The sequence below is a fragment of the Eumetopias jubatus genome, unplaced genomic scaffold (genome assembly GCF_037043125.1).
Source record: "Eumetopias jubatus isolate StellerSeaLion01/CBP00866 unplaced genomic scaffold, mEumJub1_p1.0 scaffold_7, whole genome shotgun sequence".
In the NCBI taxonomy this organism is placed as follows: domain Eukaryota; kingdom Metazoa; phylum Chordata; class Mammalia; order Carnivora; family Otariidae; genus Eumetopias; species Eumetopias jubatus.
Genome location: NW_028274813.1, coordinates 28,868,027 through 28,888,702, shown reverse-complemented (window position 1 = coordinate 28,888,702; position 20,676 = coordinate 28,868,027). Strand labels below are relative to the sequence as shown.

The following is a 20,676-nucleotide window of genomic DNA, read 5'->3' as shown; positions in this document are numbered from 1 at the left end:
CAACATCAGGCCTTCGTGTAGGCCTCCCGAGCATCACAGGGTAAACAGAAGGAGGAAGAGACCGTGGGGACAGGGAACGGAAAAGAGCCAATGGTCCTGAGAGCCCCTAATCACAGCCACAGGAACTGGGGTAGAGGGTGCGATGCAAGCACTTGGTGCAGCAAGAGGGGCGCCAGGCAAGAGAGGGACACCCACAGAGGGTGCTCCATGGAGGTAACAGGTGAGGAGGCAGACAGCAGACAAAGGAGTGAGGAGAGGAACTGAGAGGTGGGTGAAGAAGGGCATGCGGGGTTATGTCTGGGAATATATGGGACTATTGGCTGCAAATCCCATGAAAATTGAAGAGATGGAGCAAAAAGTAATCCCACTAGCTATGGAAGCAGAAAATCACATCACAAAAATAAAGTTTTTTAAAAGAGGAATCGAATGGCAATGCCCCGGTCCCAAAGCAGCTGTTGGCTTTCTTGAGGGCTGGGCTGCTCCAGCCATACACAGCTGGAAAGCCTGCTCCGAGGGGGTCAGAAGGACCCTCCCAGCCCAGAACCAGTCCCCAGAGGGCTCACACAGCTAGGGCTCCTGTGCATCCGAACAAAACAGAGGCCCTTCCAGGAGGGCAAAACCCAGGCCAAAGCAGGCACCTCCTGACATCACCAAGAGACACCAGACCCCATGCCCTGCTCCCTCCTCATCCTGGAACAGAACCACCGTGGGATGGAGATGTTACCTGCAAGAGTTGTCTCAGGAATGCCATCTGCACGGTGTATTAAGCAGCCAAATGGGGGTCATGGAGTTTGAGTTCTTCTAGCAAAATGTTCTCCAACCAGCTGTCGCCCCACCGGGCACAGAACAACTTTTTGAAATCAAAAGAGGCCAGTGAAGAGGGAGGAAAAGGGCACCACCCCCGATGTGCTCCCTGAGCCCCATCTCCCCCACTCGCCCTCTGCTTCCACAGAGACCGCACACATTGCCAGATGCCGGCAGAAGGAAACACGGTGCCAGGGCCCTGCCTGAGCCACCTCGCTGCCCTTCTCCCGTGGCCCAGCTCTGCGTCCTCGGAGGGGAGAAGACATGAGGGGAAGATGGTCAGGGAGTGTGGTTTCTAGGGCGGTCCCTGCTGTGGAACGAGCAGATGGCGCCCCGTACAGTGAGAGGTAACTAGGGCAAGGATTTTCAACCCACCACCCAACGCTCTGGTAGGTGAGAAAGACAACAGCGTCTGAGCTGATAGCAATCCCTCCGAAAGTTGAAGGTTTCTGGAGCTACACCCACTGCCCCTGCTCCCCGCCCCACTCTCCAGCTCCTCCCTCCCCAGCTCTGCCTGCACCGCCTAGACCCAGGAGCCAGGCAGTCCTTGTCCAAGAGATGCCTCTGAAGCAAGCAAGAAAGGCTGGAGATGGATCAAGGGCCATTTATTAAGCTAAGTCAGAGAAAGGTTCCTACCTTGCCCTACCTAGGACAGGAGAGACAGAGGGAAATGAAAGGGAAACACGAAGAGCCAAAGGAGCCAAGGACCTTTGTCGGAGGATTTTGAGTTATGCTTTTGTTTGTAACTCTCTGAAACAGAGAAAGAAATAGAGGATGAATCTTCAGGAGACAGAGAGAGAGAGAGAGCACGCCAGGAGAAAGCCACCGAGGAGGCGCTGCCGGAGACAGGAGGCTGGCACCAAAGGCAAGGGGCCTCCCTGGCTGGCCCCCCCTCATGCACAAACACCGGGGTGGGCGAGTGGTGGTGGCGCGGCAACAGGAGGTGGTGCTTTCGCTGAGGCGGCAGGCATGCAAGCTGGGGCGCAGGCCCCAGAGGAGGAGCCAGTGAGCCTGAGGCTGGGGGCATGACAGCCGGGGAAGCACAGGGAAGGGGGTCCTGGGGGCAGAGGCAGGGGCAGGAAGGCGGCACCTGCCGTACTTACTGTCACAGACGTAAGGTTTGTCATGGTCTTCCTGGGAGGCAGCGTCGTGCCTCCTCCTGCCACCTGCCGAGCCACGGGCCTGGGGAGACAAGGAAGCAGGATGCTTGTTATGGTGAGGGCCACTGCGGCTCCTGAGCACGTACTCTGCGCGGCCCCGAGCACCTCACCCACATCTCTTCATCCGGCCTTCCTCACAGCCTTTGAACCAATGACCGACCCCATTTTACAGGCCGGGAAACTGAGGCCCAGGGAGGTCAGGTAACGTGCTCCAGAACACTCAGCTACTCACCCACATCATCTCATTAAATGTTCACAACTCCAAGAGAGGTATTACTTTTATTTCCATTTTACAGATCAGGAGACTGAGGCAACAGCAGTCTTGCCCAGGGTCACTCCGCTAAGTGCGGAGCCAGGACGTGAACTCGCAACAGTCTGACTGCAAAGCCTACATCTACCCAATCCCTGTACTCTGTGGTTATCACAGGGACCTCCTCCTCCAGCTGCTTAGCCACCTAGCTTCACTGACCCCACATGGAGAAGCTCACCCTGCTCCCCTCAGCTGACCACATGATGGCAGATTGCAGCAGGGAGTGTGACAGCAACCGTCACCCCGAGCTCTCGCCCCAGGCTCACACTGTCCCCTTCAAGTCTCTCAAGGGCCAGTCAGGCCTGGCATCCGGTCTAGGGCATGAGCCCAGGCACAGCAGGGAGCACCCCCACCCCTCTCCCCTGCTCCTCCTGGGGGTGAGCTTCAGCTGAGGCCTCCCGCCAGTGACAAAGGCCTTGACACCTCAGTCTCCGGGGGCCTGACTCCTGATCCCACCACCCTGCGTGCATCTCCAGAAAGAGCCAGCATAACCTGGGGTGGGGGTGGGAGCAGTTCCACGTCTGAGGATAGAGGAGAACAGCCAGAGAAGGTGCTGGCAGCTCTGCAGGCCTGGGACAGTGGCTACAAGAACGTGGCAAGGTTTATTTTTAAACCTTTGTTAAGTCCCACGTGGTCACGTGTGTAGCACCCTGGCCTCCTCCAGGTCATTCTCTGGTAATGAGTAGCAGTAAACTCCCAACCAGGGAAAGGGCCTGCTGAGGTCTTTGGGGACAGAGAAGGAGTCACAGAGGTGAGAACTAAAACATGGCGGCCGCCTCGGGTGCAGGGGGAATGGGGCAGTCCCAGGGGCTGGGCCTGGACAAGTGGCCCTGGGGACTTCAGGGCCAAAAGACCTGTGATGCTCACACACACGCACGCACAGGCACGCACACACACTCACTCGGGATTTCACAGCGGAAAGGCCTGTACCCCAGGCCCGCGATGTTCACACGCTCTCACCAAACACGCACTCTTCACAATCAACACCACCTGCCAAGCTACCACCTACACCACCTCCTCAGCTTGTCTCTCTCCGAAACAATTTACAAAATTCCACCTCCCTCCCTCCCTCCCACCGCTTCGCCTCTCTGCCTCCCCACCCCCAGCCGAGCCCGCCACAGCCAGCAGCCCCGCCCCCGGCCCCGCCCCCGGCCTCTTTACTCCGAGTTGACCCGAAGGGGGAGCCGTGAGACGCTGCGGTCCCCCCCGCGGGCACTGACAGGCCTCCCCGCCTGCCCACGAAGACGACGACGACGACGGACGGGGAGGGTGGTCACCCTCAGCTGCCCTCCCCCCTCCTCACGCCCCCGTGGTGAAGCCAGGGACAGCTTGATGTGTGCAGCCCGCAGCCGTGTCAGAGCCGCCTGCAGCAGGTGAAAGCGAGTCAAGCAGAATGACGAGCCAACAGCAGACGCGGGGAAGGGGCTCTGAGAGACTAAAAATACCGCCTGGGATAAGAGGAGAAGCCCTGGAAGCACACACTCCTGGGGGAGCCGCCAGCGGGAGGGGGAGGGCCCTGCTGAGAGCCGGGGTTGGATTGCACTCTGCAGGGCTGACCAGCCCCGTCACTTCCACACTCTCCCTGCACCTTGGTTTCCTCAATTGCAAAATGGGCACGGGCAAGGGACTCTTCCTGCGGCAGTGACACTCCTCTAGTCTCCCGGAATCGCTCAAACTTGGAAACTCAGAATCCCGCTAGTTTGCTCAGACGTCACCTCCTCAGAGAAGCCCTCCCTGACCAACCTAGATCCACTCATACCCTCTCCATCGTTCTCGTTCCCCTGCCCGGCTTTGTGTTTGGTCCCAGCACTTAGCATGGTCTGACATTACATTATACATGTGGTTGGTGTACTTGTTGATCTTGAATCTCCCCAACAAGGAGTGGAAAACGTCTACTTGAGCCACACTATATTCAGAACCTGGTACGGGGCCTGCCACTTAAGACACACTTAGTAAACCTTGGCTGAAATAATTGGTCCATCGGTCAGCGAGTCCGTCATCTTTGGTTCTTCTCCTTCATTCCTTACAGCCAAGCGCTGTTGTTTCTTCCTTCAAAGCCCATCTGAGGCTTTGCATTTTCCTTCTGTTCCACATTTTAATCCATTGACCCTGAGCTGCTCGAAGAACCCACCAGCTGGGGTTCTACCTCTGCACTGCCCTTCCCAATCCACTCTGCATGACTCCCAGATCAATTAGACCAAGGGAGTGAAGGACAGAGCCCATGGTCGTTCACTCATTCATTTATTGCCATCTAAAACCCACTGACACATCCAACAGCAACCTAGTGCCAGAACCATCAGGTTCCCCTCATGCTCATGCTATGATCCCTGTCAGGGACCAGCCTCTCCTCTGCCACCCACACTGGTGCATGCTTTAACCCCCCACCAAAATCCCACTCCTCCAAGAGCTTTCCTCTTGCCATATTGAGGAGTAAAAAGAGCACAGCTTTAAATTCAGACAGGCATGGGTTTGAACACCAGCCACGTGTCTGTAGACAAGTTACTTCTCTAAGTTTTCATTTTCTCAACTGTAAAATGGGCACAGCAACACCTTTAGTGCAGAGTTGCTGAGAGCGTTCGCAGAGTGTGTGAAACCACAGGGGACATCGCCACATCCACAGGAAGTGCTCGATAAATTACTTCCCCTTCTTGCCCAAGCTGATCTCTTCTCTCTCCTCTGAACTTTTATTGCATTCGGTTAGTGCACAGGCAGAAGCCTGCTGTTTTCTAATTGTATCATGGCCATTCGCATTTTCTCCTCAATTTAATCCCCAAGGTTCTTAAGAGCAAAGATGGCATTTCATACTTTATTATGAACGCCCAACACTTAGATCTATGTTGGGCACATAGCATCCCAAGCTCTCTCACATGTATTCGTTCAGCTCATTCCTACCATACACCGTGAGTTACAGAAAGTAATAGTATTCCCATTTGGCCCTTGATGAGACGGCCTCTAAGGAGGTTTCTGACTTACCCACAGTCACAGAGTCAGTAGAAGAAGCAGGACCTAGGTTTCCAGACTCTATTCTGTAAAACTTTGAAGCTGACTGTCCAAGAGAAACCAGTCCTCCCTCTCTGAGAATTGTCCACCCCACTCCACTCCTCGCCACCTCACCCCACCCCACCCCACCTCCTATTCAGACACTGGTAAGCCAAGACAGCCTTGATTATACCCCGTAGCCTGGCCCCACTGGCCACAGTTGATTGGCTGGCTCAAAAGTGGTCACATGACCTAGGCTGGGCCAATCAGATTCTACCTCCAAAGCACTTGGACTTGGGGCAATGACTCCAGTGCGTATCGGCGCTTAAGCTGGGAACCCATCAATACAGGAACTATGGAGCCAGGGGCACAGAGAAGCAGGCAAAACAGTCTTCTGATAGAAAAATAAAGAAGGAAGAAGTAGAGGCCACGAGCCGCCGAGGTTCCTTATTCTATCCCAGTCCTAAGTCCCTGCCTGCCGTTTTCTTGCCCTTCCTGAGGGTTGAAACTTCAAAGATTGTACCGATTTGGGGCACTGACCCAGCAGCTTTTCAAATACTCCCCATTTTTGCTTAAGTGTTGAGTTTCTTGCAATTAAAAGACCCTTGACTCGGACAGGCTCAGAGAGCTAGTTCCTGTATAAGAGTTATACAGAGTTATACAAGTTATATACATACATACATACATATATATATATATACACAAGTTATACTTGAGAACACTCAAGTAATGGTCCAGGGATCCCCAGGGATCCTTGAGACCCTTTCAGGGGGTCTGCATCACAGTACTAAATAGTACTAGAATGTTACTCGAAACTTTACACTTTCATTCTCTCACAAGTGCACGGTGGAGTTTTCCAGAGGCTACCTGACATGATGATGTCATCACTCTGTGTGCTGGTGTATTCTGAAGATTAACATTTTTTTCTGCTTTAATTTCTAATATGGTACGTGTCACTAGTTATAATCCACCAGAACAATAGTTTTTTTGGGGGGGGGGCTCTCTCAGTAATTTTTAAGTAAAGAAACCCCCTGAGAGCCATAGCTCCCCATCCTTGCTATTTAGAATGTGGCCCTCAGACCAGCAGTGCTGGAATCACCTGGGAGCTTGTTAACCAGACAAACTCTCAGTCCTCCCCCTAACCCCCAGACCCACTGCATTAGAATTTGCACTTTAACAAGATCACCATGTGCTTCACATGCACAGTACACTTTGAGAAGCACTGGGCTGCACCACAGTGCATCAATAAATAGTTCCTGATTGATTGATTGACTGATTGATAATGCTCACATGGATGACTTCCAGGAATTTCATGAATTCTAAAGAGCTTGGATTCCTTGGGCTAAAGCTAGCATAGACACAATTATTAATTGTTGGGTCTGAATTGCCCTCACCCCTCAGGGTATGGCCATTGTCAAAACTCCAAGAGCTGTTCCCTTTGCAACCTCTGAACAATGTCTAGCCTTTACTAAACACTCAGAATTGGCTGGGTACTATTCCTCCCATTTTCATGATGAAAAACTGAGGCCCAGAATATTGCTGTAATTTGATCAAGATGATGCAGTTACATAATTCCCACAAAGTCTAGTAAATAGTGGAGCTGGGATTTGAATTCATGGTTCAAACAGGGCAGAGGCTGTTCTTGGAATCACTACCTTACCCCTGGCTTCCTCAATGAGTGCACAAAGCACCTGGGGGTCTTGTCAAAGTGCAGACTCTTATTTGGTCCGTCTAGGGTAGAGTCCAGGGCCCTGCGTGTCTGACAAGCTCCCGGATGATCACGAGGCTGAGGTCCAGGGACCACACATTGAGGTGCTGCCTGTCAGTCCTGACAAAAGAAATGCTCTCCAGGAACCAGAAGCAGCCTGAACATACCACTTAAAAGGGTAGCTTAATTGAGGCTGTGGGTAAAGCAGCTTCATGCTTGTATTCCAGCACAGGCAGGCCCACGCATGCCCTTCTAGATCATCCCATGGCTCCTACCATGGGTGACATGTCCACAGTGTCACTACCCAACATAGAGCCATTCAGCTGGCCCTTGGCCAGCATCAGGTAGGCCCTGAACTAGTCTAAGCTCCATCCAGCTCCCTCACTGTGTTCAGGCCTTCTTTCAACTCCCGCAAAGTTGAAATATAGCTTTTCTTTCTTTCCCAACACTCAGTCAATCATTCAACAAGCTGGTCTTTAGCCCATGATAGGCACTGGGCCAGGCACGACTCCGTGACAAAAGCACAGACCTGAGTTCGAATCCTGACTTCTTTACTAGGTTAGATGACCTTGAGCAAGTTACATAATCTCTCTGGGAGTAATAATACCAGTGTACGGGAATGAAACAAGAAGTGCTGGCCAACAGAAACACAACGCGAGCCACACACATCATTTTAAATTTTCTAGTAACCACATTTTTCAAAAAGAGTAAAAAGAGAAACAGGTACAATGAATGTTAATAATATAGTTTATTCAACCCAATGTATTCAAACTATTATCATTTCAGTACATAATCAATATAAAAATATTAATGAGATGCTTTGCATTCTTTTCATACTAAGTCTTTGAAATCTGGTGTGTATTTTACCTTTACAGCACATTGTAATTTTTTTTAAAGATTTTTTATTTATTTATTCATGAGAGACAGAGAGAGTGAGAGAGCGAGAGAGAGAGAGAGAGAGAAGCAGAGGGAGAAGCAGGCTCCCAAGGAGCAGGGAGCCCGATGCGGGACTCGATCCCAGGACCCCGGGATCACGACCTGAGCCGAAGGCAGACGCTTAACCATCTGAGCCACCCAGGCGCCCTACAGCACATTGTAATTTGACCTGGCAAAATTTTAAGTGTTTGGTCACCGCATGTGGCTAGTGGCTGCCAAAGGAACAGGGCAGAAATCAAGAGTGCAGGACAAAGTACGTAGTCATCACCCTCGACGTGTAGCTCTTGTTGTAAAGAGCCCCAGCACGTGGCCTGGTATCCAGTAAGTACACAGTGAGACCCACTGCTGTGTTCTTACAGAGGAGACACCTAGCTCACATCCAGGCATTGCCGAGTTCAATCATCTAGATTTAGGTTGGGAGTGGAGTGGATGTAAAGAGGACCATTCTCCAAAATCTAGCTGAGTGACTTAGGTTTGGGCTGAGGGACGGGATGGAAGCAGGCCTGGAGGCACACTGCTCTTGAGTTCACAAAAGGCCCAGAAGTTCTAAAACCTCCTCCAATGATGGAATTAGATGTTCGTTATTTTGTGGCCCCCAGTGAAGTCATGAGTCTAGGCATTATCGACGGCTGCTGAAACAGCTAGATGAAAACTTGATGGGGAACCTTTTAAGGAGAGATCAGGCTGACAACACCTGAATCCACTGATCCATTCCCCCCACCCCACCCCGAGACCAGAACAGCTGGACAACATGTACCTCCTGATGTGATGCAGTAAGAGGCACAGGAAAGGTCCTTGCCTCCCCCCAAAATTATTTACGCACATGAACAAATAGCCTGAGTCTAATCAAGTCTCTAGTCAAACCACGAGTTTCCAGAAGATAAAGAGAATACATTAAATACCACCTATCCACCAAATTTAGAATGTGGGGAATTCTGCAAGACAAACCACCCAAGTTCTTCAACAAATAAATAGCATGGAGAAAAAAATATGTGTGTGCATGGTGGGGCAGAGCAGAGAAGCGGTATGTCCTAGAATAAATGAGGCTAAAGTTTCAAACAAGCCCTGTAAAAAGGCATTTTTGAGAAATTCCAGGGAAATCATCAGGGACTGGAGTGTAGATATTAGAAGAGCTGTTGTTTTTATTGGGTATAATAATGTTACTTGTTAGAGATACATTGAGGTATGTGCAGGTTAAATGATATAATGTCTAGGACTTCCTTTCAGATATTCTCCCAAGAACTGAATATACAAACCAACAAAAAGTGGGAGTAAAGAACAAATACCACCAGCTCATCGCTGAAGCTGGCTGGCCACTACAAGAGGCATGCAGTGTCAGAGGGCTGCCCTGCCCAGCCTGAGAAATGCCAGCCCCTGCCAACAAGTCAGAGCATCCGAGCTCAGTGCGGGCAGCACTGGACCACTCACACCAGTCACCTGGTTATTTGCTTATGATACAGCTTTCTGGACCCTACCCTAGACCTCCTAAATCAAAACTTCTGGGAGTGGGTCCTGAGAATCTGCATTTCGACAAGCTCTCCTGGTGCTTCTGATGGATACTTAAGTACAAGCAGCACAGGAATAGAGAGGCGGGCCACAATTAGCCCTGGACCCAAACCTGCAAGGCAGCCATGGAGAAGAGGGGTAAAGGTCCTGCCTAGAGCCTGAAGGAGCCAGAAGGCCCAATCCTAATTCTCTAGACGCCACACGAACCTACCCCTGGAGGTCCCTCTCCACCTCATTATTATTGTCAGACGCCCTTGCAGACCCCTGAGGGTGACCCCCAAAAGCCCCTTGGGCTTGGATATGAGGACTCTGAAGGAGCGACCCGCATGCCTCAGAGCACTGCTCAGGCTTGGGGCCCTCCCCTCAAGTACCGCTCCCATAAGTTGTATAACTTCCACCATGGATTTCCCCTTGGCCACACCCCAGGCTTCTGGCCTCCTCTTGCCACATCCGGGGCCCACACCAAAAGCCCATGCCCTACCCACTTGGAAACCATTAGCTGTGGCCCCTGCACTCTCCCAGAGTGATCCTACTCTCTGCCTAGTGAAGCACACCCTAAAGCAGGTCTTTCTGGGGCAGCCCCGGGGACAAGAAAATGCAGCCTTCTTTCGGGACCAAGTAATGGGTACAACAGTCACATTCTCCTCCTCCCCCACCCTCTCCGGACCCCCACCCCAACCCTCCCAGGACCCTCATTGTCCCCTCTTCTCCCTCCGGCCAGCTCTAAACTCTTACAGGCTATCACCTGGGACCAGAGCTCTTCTGGGGCTCTTCCCCTCTGAGAACTCTTCAAGAGAGACCATGGGTATGAGAGGGTATGTGGTGGGACTTGGGGTCTGGGGCCCAACTGTTCTCGCAGCCTCAGCCCCCTTTTACCCTGCGCCCCCTCATGGCATCCCCGGCTTACCCGTCCTCGGGTCCTGTTCTTGCGCTTGGGGATATCTTCTTCTAAATCTTCTTCTTCGTTTCCTTCTTCTACATTTTCATCATTTTCCAAAACCCTCTGAAATGACAAGAAAATAAACAGAGGGGTTGAGAAATAAAATGCAAAGGAGGAAACCGTCAGAGGGCAATTTGAGGGAGGGGCGGGAGGTCTGTTTTGTTGTTGTGTTCTAACAAAGTGAAGACCATTGCTGGGGAAGCAGAGCCTCCGAAAGGCTGCCCAGAGTCCGAGCTCTTGGCGGTAACAAGCCTCTCAAACCCCTGGGGCCCGTCCAGCCTGATCCTCCCAGAACACTGGCTTTTTTCAACTCTTTTTACCCAAAAAAACATTTCCTAATAAGAGAATACTCTGGTAGGGGCGCTTTTCTATGTGGACCCAAGATGTTTTTCAAAACCCACATTTTTAATGTAATTTTCCTTTTGTTCCTAAATATGAAAATACGTTCTTCCTTTCTCTGCCATTCTGGAACCCTGCCCTGTTTAATGAAAACAAGTAACTTCCTGTTCATCTGACCAGAATTTGACATTAATGCGTTGGTTCTTAATCATCCATTGTTGTTTTTTTTTTAAGAAAAATGGATTTTCATTACAGCACATTACTTGTAATGAAGCTTAAAGATCAAGAATTTAATTATCTCTTTCCAACAGATCTGTGATTCACACAGCAGCAGAGAATCCAGTTTCCATTTTATAGGTGAATAAACTGAGGCTAAAAACAGTTGTAATTGCCCACGGTCATACAGTGAATCCATGGCCAAAGCCAAGTCAGGTTCATCAGCTCAGAGTTTCCCGGTCGTTTCTCAGCTGTGTGTCTGAAGATAGAAGTAGAAGAAGATAGTAGACCCTTCCTGTAGGGACCTGAACACTTTGCTCCCTTTGCAGGGAGGGGAGGGCAGGTAAGGTGCGTACCTCTAGGTTTAAGGGCAAAATGAAAGACTGTGGCAGAGGACCCAGCTCCCCAGACTGAAAGTGGGATAAGGAGAAGGGGCATGGAATTCACCAGACTCCACGTCAGGAGCCCTTTATGGACTCACTGTGCAACCCTGGGTGAGTCATCATCTCTTCATGCCTCAGTTTCCCCAATTATGAAATAGGAATTCATTTATTCATTCAATCAACAAACATTTGTTTAGTGCTGACTATATGGCAGGCACCGTGCTAGACAAGCCCCAGAATGACTACAGTCCTTGCCCTAAAAGGACACTACAGTATAATGAAGGGAGGACAGATTCAAATAACATCCACAACCATATAGTTACAACGGCCATAAACACAGTGACAGGCAAGTGCAAGCCGCTACGAGAGGCAATTAGAGGGAATTTTACCTAATCTGAGGGTCAGGAAAGGCTTACCTGACGAAATAACCCAAGTGAGTTGACATGTAAAGGATGAGCGAAGACTAGCCTTGGGAGTGGAGACCAAGGGCAGGGAGGGAGGAAAAGTGTTCTAGGCAGAGGGAACAGCATGAGCAAGCTCCCTCAGACAGGGAAAGGAACATGGCTTGTCCACATTGCAGAAAGAGGCCAGGGTGACTAGAGTTCAGTGACTCAGGGAGAGATTGGCATAAGAAGAGGCTAGAAAGGAGGGCAGGCACCATATTATACTGGATAACAGCCCGCATTAGCATCCACCCATGCTTGTGATGGTGTGACAATGACACAAGCTATGAAAAGGCTTAGAAGCAGCACACGCTGTACCAACATGTGGTATCATCATCACTGTTCAAATGGCCTCCCAGACAATGCCTCTGGCCTGTCCTCCAAGCAGGAAGCCCAAGAGTGAGTTTCCAGGGACCTTCTCCCACTGCCTTCTTGTCAGAGTTCTCTCCCAATCACGGGAGTCAGGACACTGCGGATTACAAATCCTCACACGGAACTCAAAACAAGTCTCACAAATTCTCCTCCGGCTCCTCTCTACTCGGCTTACTTGGGAAGCCATCAGCTGACAGCACACGGGGGGTTCTGGGCTGACCACAGCCATCTAACAGAGAAGTAGTGCTGTCTGCTAGACACGCCCTCTGGCCCATAGCCAGGAAACGTTGGCCCAGCTCCCCATCAAGCCTCCTAGGCTCTCTGCACCTTGGCTTCCTGAACCATAGGTGGGAACACAAGTGAAAGTCAGGCAAGATGATGACAAGTCGAACACTCTGCGGACTTCAGTGAAAAGATGCTGTATAAATATGAGGTGTTGTTGTTAGGACCGTTGTTGCCATTCAAACAGCTGTCTCGCCCACTTCTGGGTCTTGAAGTCATTTAATCATGGTGAGTTCCAAGGGCCTCGAATTTAAAGGTCATGGCCTCTGGCCTGTCATACAACCTGACTCCACTCTCATTTTTTATCATGTAGGTATTTGTGACCTGCAATACGGACCCTGGGTGGGAAGGGAAAACCTGGTGAAGGTGACTGAGCTAGTCTCCAGCAGTGCCCACCGCATGGCCTCAAGGTTCGGAAGTAAAGGGCCTTCTCCCTCCGTTTCCCATTGGTCTCCCTGCGTCTTGGGAACCCCTAGTCTGTGCCCCTTGGCCTCCGATGTGACAGCACCCACCCCAGTGTGTTTGCGTTTCCTGCGACAACGTGGCCCTGATACCCAGAAGCCTCTCTACATAACCAGGGAGGAGCCAGGAGTCCCTAACAAACAAAGCGCTCCTTCAGGGCTCAGGAAGCAGACGGGGCGCCCTGTGTAGAGGAGTCAAGGGGGGGGTCCAACTAAGATGCAGCTGATCCCCCACTAACATACTTGCATTCCCTGTCCAAGGACATTATCTGGAAAACAAACACATTTTAAAATAACTTTTCTCCCTGTTACTCTAAACAGTCTTTACAGTGACGATAACAATTGTTTGTGGTTGTGTTTAAAAAAGAAGAAGGAATGCCTTTAAAAGACTCCATTATCTCTAGCCTGGAACGCTGCAAAAACCTCCTAACTGATTTCCCTCCTTCTTCCGTCGGCCCTGCGTCCAGTCTCTTTTGCAGGCAGCAGACAGAGGGATCTTGAGGAAACATGAATTCACTGCCCTCGTTAAAATGGCTTCCTTCTTCATTTCCATGAAATCAAGTGCCTCTTCCATGTGCTGAGAGGCCGGAGTGGTCGGATGTGGCCCAACCCTCCCGCTCCACCCTAGGCCCATCTCTCCCTAGCACTCTGCTCTAGCCACACCGGCCTTCTGTCTTTCTTTTTTCCCTTTTTTTCTTTTTCTTTTTGTTTATTGAGGTATAATTGACATGCACTATTACATGAGTTCCAGGTGAAGAACACAGTGATTTGACATTTGTAGGCACCGCAAAATGGTCACCAGTGAGTCTGAGTACCATCTGTCACCCTACAAAATTAATATAATGTTATTGACTACATTCCACAGGCCGTGCATTACATCCCCATGACTTATTTTATAACCGGAAGTTTGTACTTCTTAATCGCCTTCACCCACTTCATACCCTCCCAACCCCCCGCCTCTTTGGCAACCACCAATCTGTTCTCTATATCTATAATTCTGGGTTTGGTTTTGTTTTTTAGATTCTGTATATAAGTGAAATCATACGGTTTCTGTCTTTCTTTGATTTATCTCACTTAACATAATGTCCTCAAGGGCCATCCATGTTGTTGCAAATGGGAAGACTTCATTCTCCTTAATGGCTAAGTAGTATTCCATTGCATATATGTACCACATTTTCTTTATCCATCCATCCATCAATGGACATTTAGATTGTTTCCATGTCCTAGGTATTATAAATAATGCTGCAGTGAACATAAGGATGCATATATCTTTTTGAACTAGTGTTTTCATTTTCTTCAGATAGATACCTGGAAGTGGATTTGTAGGTCATAGGATGGTTTTATTTTTAATTTTTTGAGGAACCTCCATACATTTTCCATAGTTGCTGCACCAATTTACATTCCCACCACCAGTGCACGAGGGTTTCCTTTCCTCCACATGCTCACCAACACTTGTTATTTTTTTTTTTTTTGTCTTTTGATAATAGCCATCCTGACAGGTGTGGGGTGATCTCACTGTGGTTTGATTTGCATCTCCTTGATGATGAGTGATGTTGAGCATCTTTTCATGTGCCTGTTGGCCATCTGTGTGTCTTCTTTGGAAAAATGTCTGTTCAGGTCCTCTGCCCATTTTGTAATTGACTTGTTTGTTTTTTTGTTTTTGAGTTGTATGAGTTCTGCACCTTCTGTCTGTTCTTTCAAAACTACAAGCTCAGACCTATCTCAAGGCCTTCAAGCACACTGTTCCTCCGCTCAGAAAGCTCCTCCCCACATCCTCACTTCACTTGCTTTTTCTCATCTCTTAGGACTGAGGTTAAATCCCTTTATTTCCCTTAGGACACTACCTAGAATCTGTCCCTCCTCTTTCCTTAATCTTCATACTCTGTTCTTTTCATGGTCATTTATCCTGAAATGCAATTATTTCCTTTGTGTACTTGTTTTCTGTCTGTATGTCATACTAGAATATAAATATGAACAGATGGGACTGCTCTCTCTCGGTTTCTCTGTCTCCCCAGAACCTAGCACAGTGCCTGCTCAGAGGAGACACTCAGTAAACCTTGGTTGAATGAATGAACGATAAAATGAACAAATATAATCCATTTACTACATGTATACTTTATTTTAATAACCAAAGCCAATAAGGACACGTAAACTCATTTGGCTTATGGTCCTGGTTTCAGCTTCTAGCACGGAAGATGGTAGACCCATGCTCTGAACGTAGTAGATGTTCTGTTTATGTCGGGGACAATGGTGATGGTGATGATTTCATAGTGATGGCTTATGTATTGGCCCAACACTGCCTGAGAGGAACTTGAACCCACCACCAGCTTGAAAGAGTAAGCTGTCACTAGAGTGTCAGAGCTTCGGGGCAATGGTTCTGTCCCACCCACTGATTCAGTGAAATTACACTAACTACACAATACAGATGGGACACACCTTAACTTCAAAGACCTGCAAAGTCCAAAAACTGGCGGAAAGGTGGGAGGGAACATGAATAAGGAAAAAAACAAAGAAGAAAGGACGAGGCACCCTAAATGCCAGTGACAAGAAGAATCCCTCTGGCTGTGGGACCATCAAGAAAGGCTTCCTGGGGAAGGTGGCACTGGGGCTGAGCCTGACTGATGGGTGGAATTTGTGCACATAGAGTAGAAGAAAAGATTCCCCAGGTAAAGGACACAGCATGATCACAGGCACATAGGAGAGAAGACTGAAGAACGGCGGGGGAGGGAGGGGCACAAAAGTGGGAGAAAATAAGTCCGAAAACTAGGTTAGGAGAAGAGTGAGGAGGCCCAAGAAGATCACATTCATCATTTTGGATTTACCTGGTAGGATACAAGCGTTTCAGCTAAGTTTTTTAAAGAAGGGATTGGCACAAGCAGAGCTTTCTTTCAGGATGAAAGATCAGCTAGCAAAGTGGGACATGTCAGAGAAGGGACAGACTGCCCTACGGGCCGACCACCAGGAATCTTCACTCATACATCCCTTCAACAGATGCTTACTGTGCACCTACTATGTGCTAGGTACTGTTTGCATGCTTCAGATATATTAGTGAACAAAACAAAGCATCCCACCCTTGAGTTTACATTCCACTGGAAGAAAACAGAAAATACCCAATAACATAACCAGCAAATTACAAAGTATGGTAGATAGTGATCAAAGCTATGGGAAAAAAGAAAAAGCAAAGGAAAGCAGAGTAAGGGAATCAGGAGATGGGGAGGGCACAGGATGCGGTAGTACACACAGGGTCAGGGTCAGCTTCATAGAGAGGAAGAGACACAAATTGAAGAAGGTGAGGGTGAGGGCCCAGCTGATGTCTGGGGTGAGGACCCTGCAGGCAGAGGAAACAGGCTGAGCAAAACCCTGAGGCAACAGAGTGTATTCTAGAAGGAGCAAAATGAGGTCAGTGTGCCGGCAGCAGAATGAGCAAGGGAAAGGCCCAGCAACCGAGTCAGAGAGGTAAGAAGGCCTTGACTTTTATTCTGGGGGAACAGGGGCCTGTGCCAGGTTTGGGGCACAGGATCCAACTTAGGTTTAAAGGGCTCCCTCTCAGCCATCAGCAAGGGCATCATTTAGAAAGCAGTTGCAGTGCATCCGTTCAGATGACAGCGGCCAGGACCGGGGCAGTGGCAAGAGGACATGGTAAGAGGAGCCTGAGCTCTGGATCTGGGTTGCAGGCACAGCTGACGGGATTCCTGATGAACCAGATGCTGGGTGCCACATTAAGGCAGGAGTGGCTGACGACTCCAAAGTGCATTAGACACATGGAGGTTACAGCGATTAAGCACCTTCACGAGGGCCATAGCTCTGAGGAGCGGAGGCAACCATATAAGCCATGCTGTCATATGGAGAGACCTGAGCACTCATCTGCACACAGGGATGGCAGAGGAGGCAGCCAACCCAGGGCTTCATCCTACATCTTTATTGAGACTCAGCTCTACCGGGCACGTGCAAGGCCCCAAGGGGACAACGGTGAGCATGACCACATGGTCCCTGACTCGATGGAATGCACTGACCGGTGGCACTCATGAAGCAAACCAGAAATGTAACTGTTATTACTTTAATTATCATGTCAATAAATGAATATGCAAATACTAAACATTACGTTAGATATGCAATTAATAAATATATAATACATGATAGGTATCACATAAAATATAAAGTATAATAAAATATACATTTAATATCAATGTAATTTGATTTTAATAATTGAATTGTATTTAATTTTTAATACTATTGTTTAATATTTATATTACTATTACTACAATACTCCATGCCAACCATTGTATTCGACCTCAGCGATTCAAGACGAATATATCAGAACAGTCAGAGCGCACCATTATGATCTTGAGTAGCGAGGAGCCTCCGTAGTGCTGGGAACAGAGGGCAGGAAACCAGCAGGGACAGGAGCCACCAGCCCCGCCTGGAGGGTGACTCCTCGACGGGGCCTTGAAGGAGGAGAGGGCGGTGCTGTGAACTAGAGCTGAGGACGGGGTGTGAGGATGGGGTGTGAGAAAGGCAGGGGCTCACTGGGGTCAAGCCGGTGTAGACGACCCCGAGGTTTCAAGCCTGAACTACGGCCTGCCCGTTCCGCGGGGGTAAGGACTCCGTTTTGCTCACCATCGAGTCCCCAGGCCCTAGCCCGGCCCCTGGCACACAGCAGGCTGGAAAAAATATTTTTTGAATGGCTACATGGGGACACCAAGAGAGCAGTGAGGGCTTGTTCTGGAGGACAGGTCACAGTAGGAAGGTAAGCGCTACTCCCCCAGCAGCCTTGCACGCGACGGCCTGGGAGGAAGAGCCGGTGCAGGCCTCCCGGAAGCACAGCACCGACTCCCGGAAGCACAGCAACGACGCTCGGGACACATCCCCCATGGCGGGTGCGGAAATACCTGTATCTCCTGCATGCTTTCCTCCTCTCTGGCATCCACCTTCTTCTCCACACCCTCACCCCGGAGCAAGGCTTCCAGGGTGGTGCTTTCTGAGGTGAAGCCATCCTTCTTCAGGGGCAGCTCCACTTCTGCAAAGTAAGGACAGAGAAGCAGGGTCAGGCCATTAGAAGCAGGGGGAACAGGAGGACCAGGAGAGACACTCAGGAGCTGGAGCTCTGGGTAGGGCTAGAGGCGGCCTGTGCTCTCTCCTCTGGGTGGAACAGGAACCCCGGAGCTGGGTCCAGCTTTTCCGTCTCCTGTTCCCAGCCCCGGAGACAGATCCCAACCCTGCCCAAAGCCTCATAGACAGCAGAGGCAGAGCAGGAGGGCACCAGACAGTGACTGTGAGCAAGGCACTCAGCGATCCCAGAGCCCTCTTGTGCATCTACAGAGCGAGGATAAAAATACTCAGTACCCCATAGGGCCATTTTGTGGGGTATAAACATGTCCCTTTACATGAAAGTACTTTGAAAACTCTACAGCAATACACCAATGTTCACCTCAAATCTTAGTATTCTCTCCCTCTACCCCAAGTTTCATCTGGCAACTCCATGACCTGCCCTCCGCCATGCTGGCTGCCCAGCTCCGGGTTGCTCCATGGGAAGCTATTTCGACCCCAGAGAGGCTGTTCTCATCAAGGGATACAAAGACCACTAAAGCCAAGGGAAGAGAAGAGGGAGCACAGATGCCTGACCCCAGCTCAGTGGCTGGGAGCTGCAGCGCCTGCACAGCAGGGCACTTTTTCTGGAAATGTCAGAGTTTGCTCGGCTACCTGGGGCTTGAGGTCATGGGGCCAGCTGAGTAGTGGCAGCCAGAGTCAGCCCCATCTGAAAGAGACCAGAGAAAGAAGCCAAACTCCTTTCTCAAGATACCCCCCCCCAAACTCTCAACCCAAAGGAAGATTGTTTTTGTTTTTGTTAAATTAAAAGCAGAAACCTCAGGTACAGGTGATCCTATTTTGATTTGCTATGAAACATTCCTCCGATCTCTCCTCTGATCCTGTACCTCATACCCTCCGGCAATCAGATACATGGCCCCTCTCCTGTTACCAGGTAAGATGAATACAAGAGTATGAGGGATTGGTACCCTAGAAAACAGCCAGGGGAAGGGAATGGCCCATGTGTATGAGGGAATTGAGAGTTGAGTGTAGGGACTATTTACAGCGATGTGAGCAGGAATAAGGGAACTACATGGAAAGGTGAAGCACCCCTGGGGAGTTAACAGTGGGGAGCCATTACCATGGCTGTTCCTAGAGGTACAGAGGGAGAGCGTTCGCCAGAGCCTGGAGAGATCTGTGGCTTGCAGCCTCAGTGAGCTCATGAAAAAGAGAACCAAGGTAAAGAGACGCATGGCCTAACCTCTCTTTCCGTCCTCTGCTCTCCCATTGGCCAACCTCAATGAGAAGGGCAAGGGGGCCTTACTAACAGAGCACACCAAAACCAGCTTCCTGGGGCCCAAATTAGGGCCCCAGGGTAAAGAGTGGATGGGGCAGGGGCAGAAATGGAAATAACCAGCACAATCAAGCCTTGCTCTGCTGGGCTTCATTCCAACTCAAATGGAACTCTACCAACCCCTCCGTCTCCTCAGAACCAGATGCAGGCTGGCCAGTCCACAAGAAAGGGGCACTAGGCTATCTCATTAAAACTGAAGAAATCCACACCTACAAGTGACCAGCCCCCAGAAGAAGATGGTGGGAAGGAGAAACTGTATCTGAAGTCCCTTGAGAGACAAGGTCTTTGGCAAGCAGAGGATCCACCTCCATTAAGAAACACTACCACCAAATCAACCACCCCTGAAACTCATCCACACTCCTATTCATTCAACAAATGTTTACAATGAACCACTGTGCTGCAACCAGGCACCCTGGAGGTGTACCAGATAAAGACAGTCCTGGCCTTAAGGTGGTTTACAATCTAAAGAGACAGACATTAAACACTGCATAAAAAATTAATACGTAATGACAAACTGTCATAAGGGCGACGGAGGAAAACACAGAGTGCAATGTGAAAGGAGAATACAGTGGGGGGTTTGCTTTAGATCAGGTGGTCAGGGAAGGCCTAGGCGATGAAGTTACATTGAAGTTGAGTGTCAGGAAAATAGTCCACTGTCTGCTTTAATGAGTTCAGAGCGTGCAACTCCAGAGCCTGCTCTGATGGCATATTACTCTTTCTCCCAAGTCAAAAAAAGGCTTGCAAACATCTAATATAAAACAATTAAAGTATGTTGCCTCATGTCCTGTCCTCAGTCAAAAGAGGCTGGTCACCATCCTTTAAACTTACAATAATTATATATATACATATATATACATATATTTGAAGTTCATATCTTAGTATTCCCGTTAAGCCTCCCAACACTAAATAAATCCTATTTCCAGAATCGCACAGCATTTTAGAGCTGAAAATAGCCTTACAGATCATCTGCTTTAATCATGTCATTTTATAAATGAGGGACCTGAGGCTCAGAGAAGTTCAGTAACTTCACAGAAAGCCACACAGCAGAACAAGAACGGAGCCCGGTGATCTTTCTTAGATGCCATTAAGATCAGGATGAGGCCCCACCCGATGCATCCTTATTAGCAGTTTGCAGGCCCAGGCTCAGCCCCGGTGGGCACTGATACGTTTGTGTACATGCAGAGTGCTCAGCACACACGCAACGTTCAAAATGCAGTGGCTGTTATTGCTGTGTGTTGCTTAATCCCCACTACCACCCAAGAGGCAAGCACAGTTATTGTCCCATTTCACAGTTGAGGACGCTGCAGCTTAGGGAGGTGTAGAACTTGTTTAATATCACACAGCTGTTTGGGGGCAAAGCCCAGCCTTGACCCCAATCTGCCCCCACAACCCATTCACATACTCTCTAGCTTGTACAGACATCGCTTTGTCTCTCTCTCTTTGGTTCTTCCTTAAAAA

The 20,676-nt window shown here is 49.5% G+C and overlaps 1 protein-coding gene across 2 annotated transcripts in view; it reads right to left on the bottom strand.

Moving 5' to 3' along the window:
• DPF3 (double PHD fingers 3) overlaps positions 1 to 20,676 on the bottom strand; it is a 244,816-nt gene that overhangs the window by 90,986 nt on the left and 133,154 nt on the right. For both annotated transcript variants that reach the window (XR_015768484.1, XM_088024537.1), the window contains exons 4-6: positions 17,729 to 17,856; positions 10,311 to 10,406; positions 1,908 to 1,986 (exon numbers count right to left, since the gene is read on the bottom strand). Coding sequence is in view for 1 of the 2 variants with exons in the window: in XM_088024537.1 (XP_087880663.1) it covers positions 1,908 to 1,986; positions 10,311 to 10,406; positions 17,729 to 17,856 (303 nt within the window). In the remaining variant the exon portion in view is untranslated. The remainder of the gene's footprint in view (positions 1 to 1,907; positions 1,987 to 10,310; positions 10,407 to 17,728; positions 17,857 to 20,676) is intronic.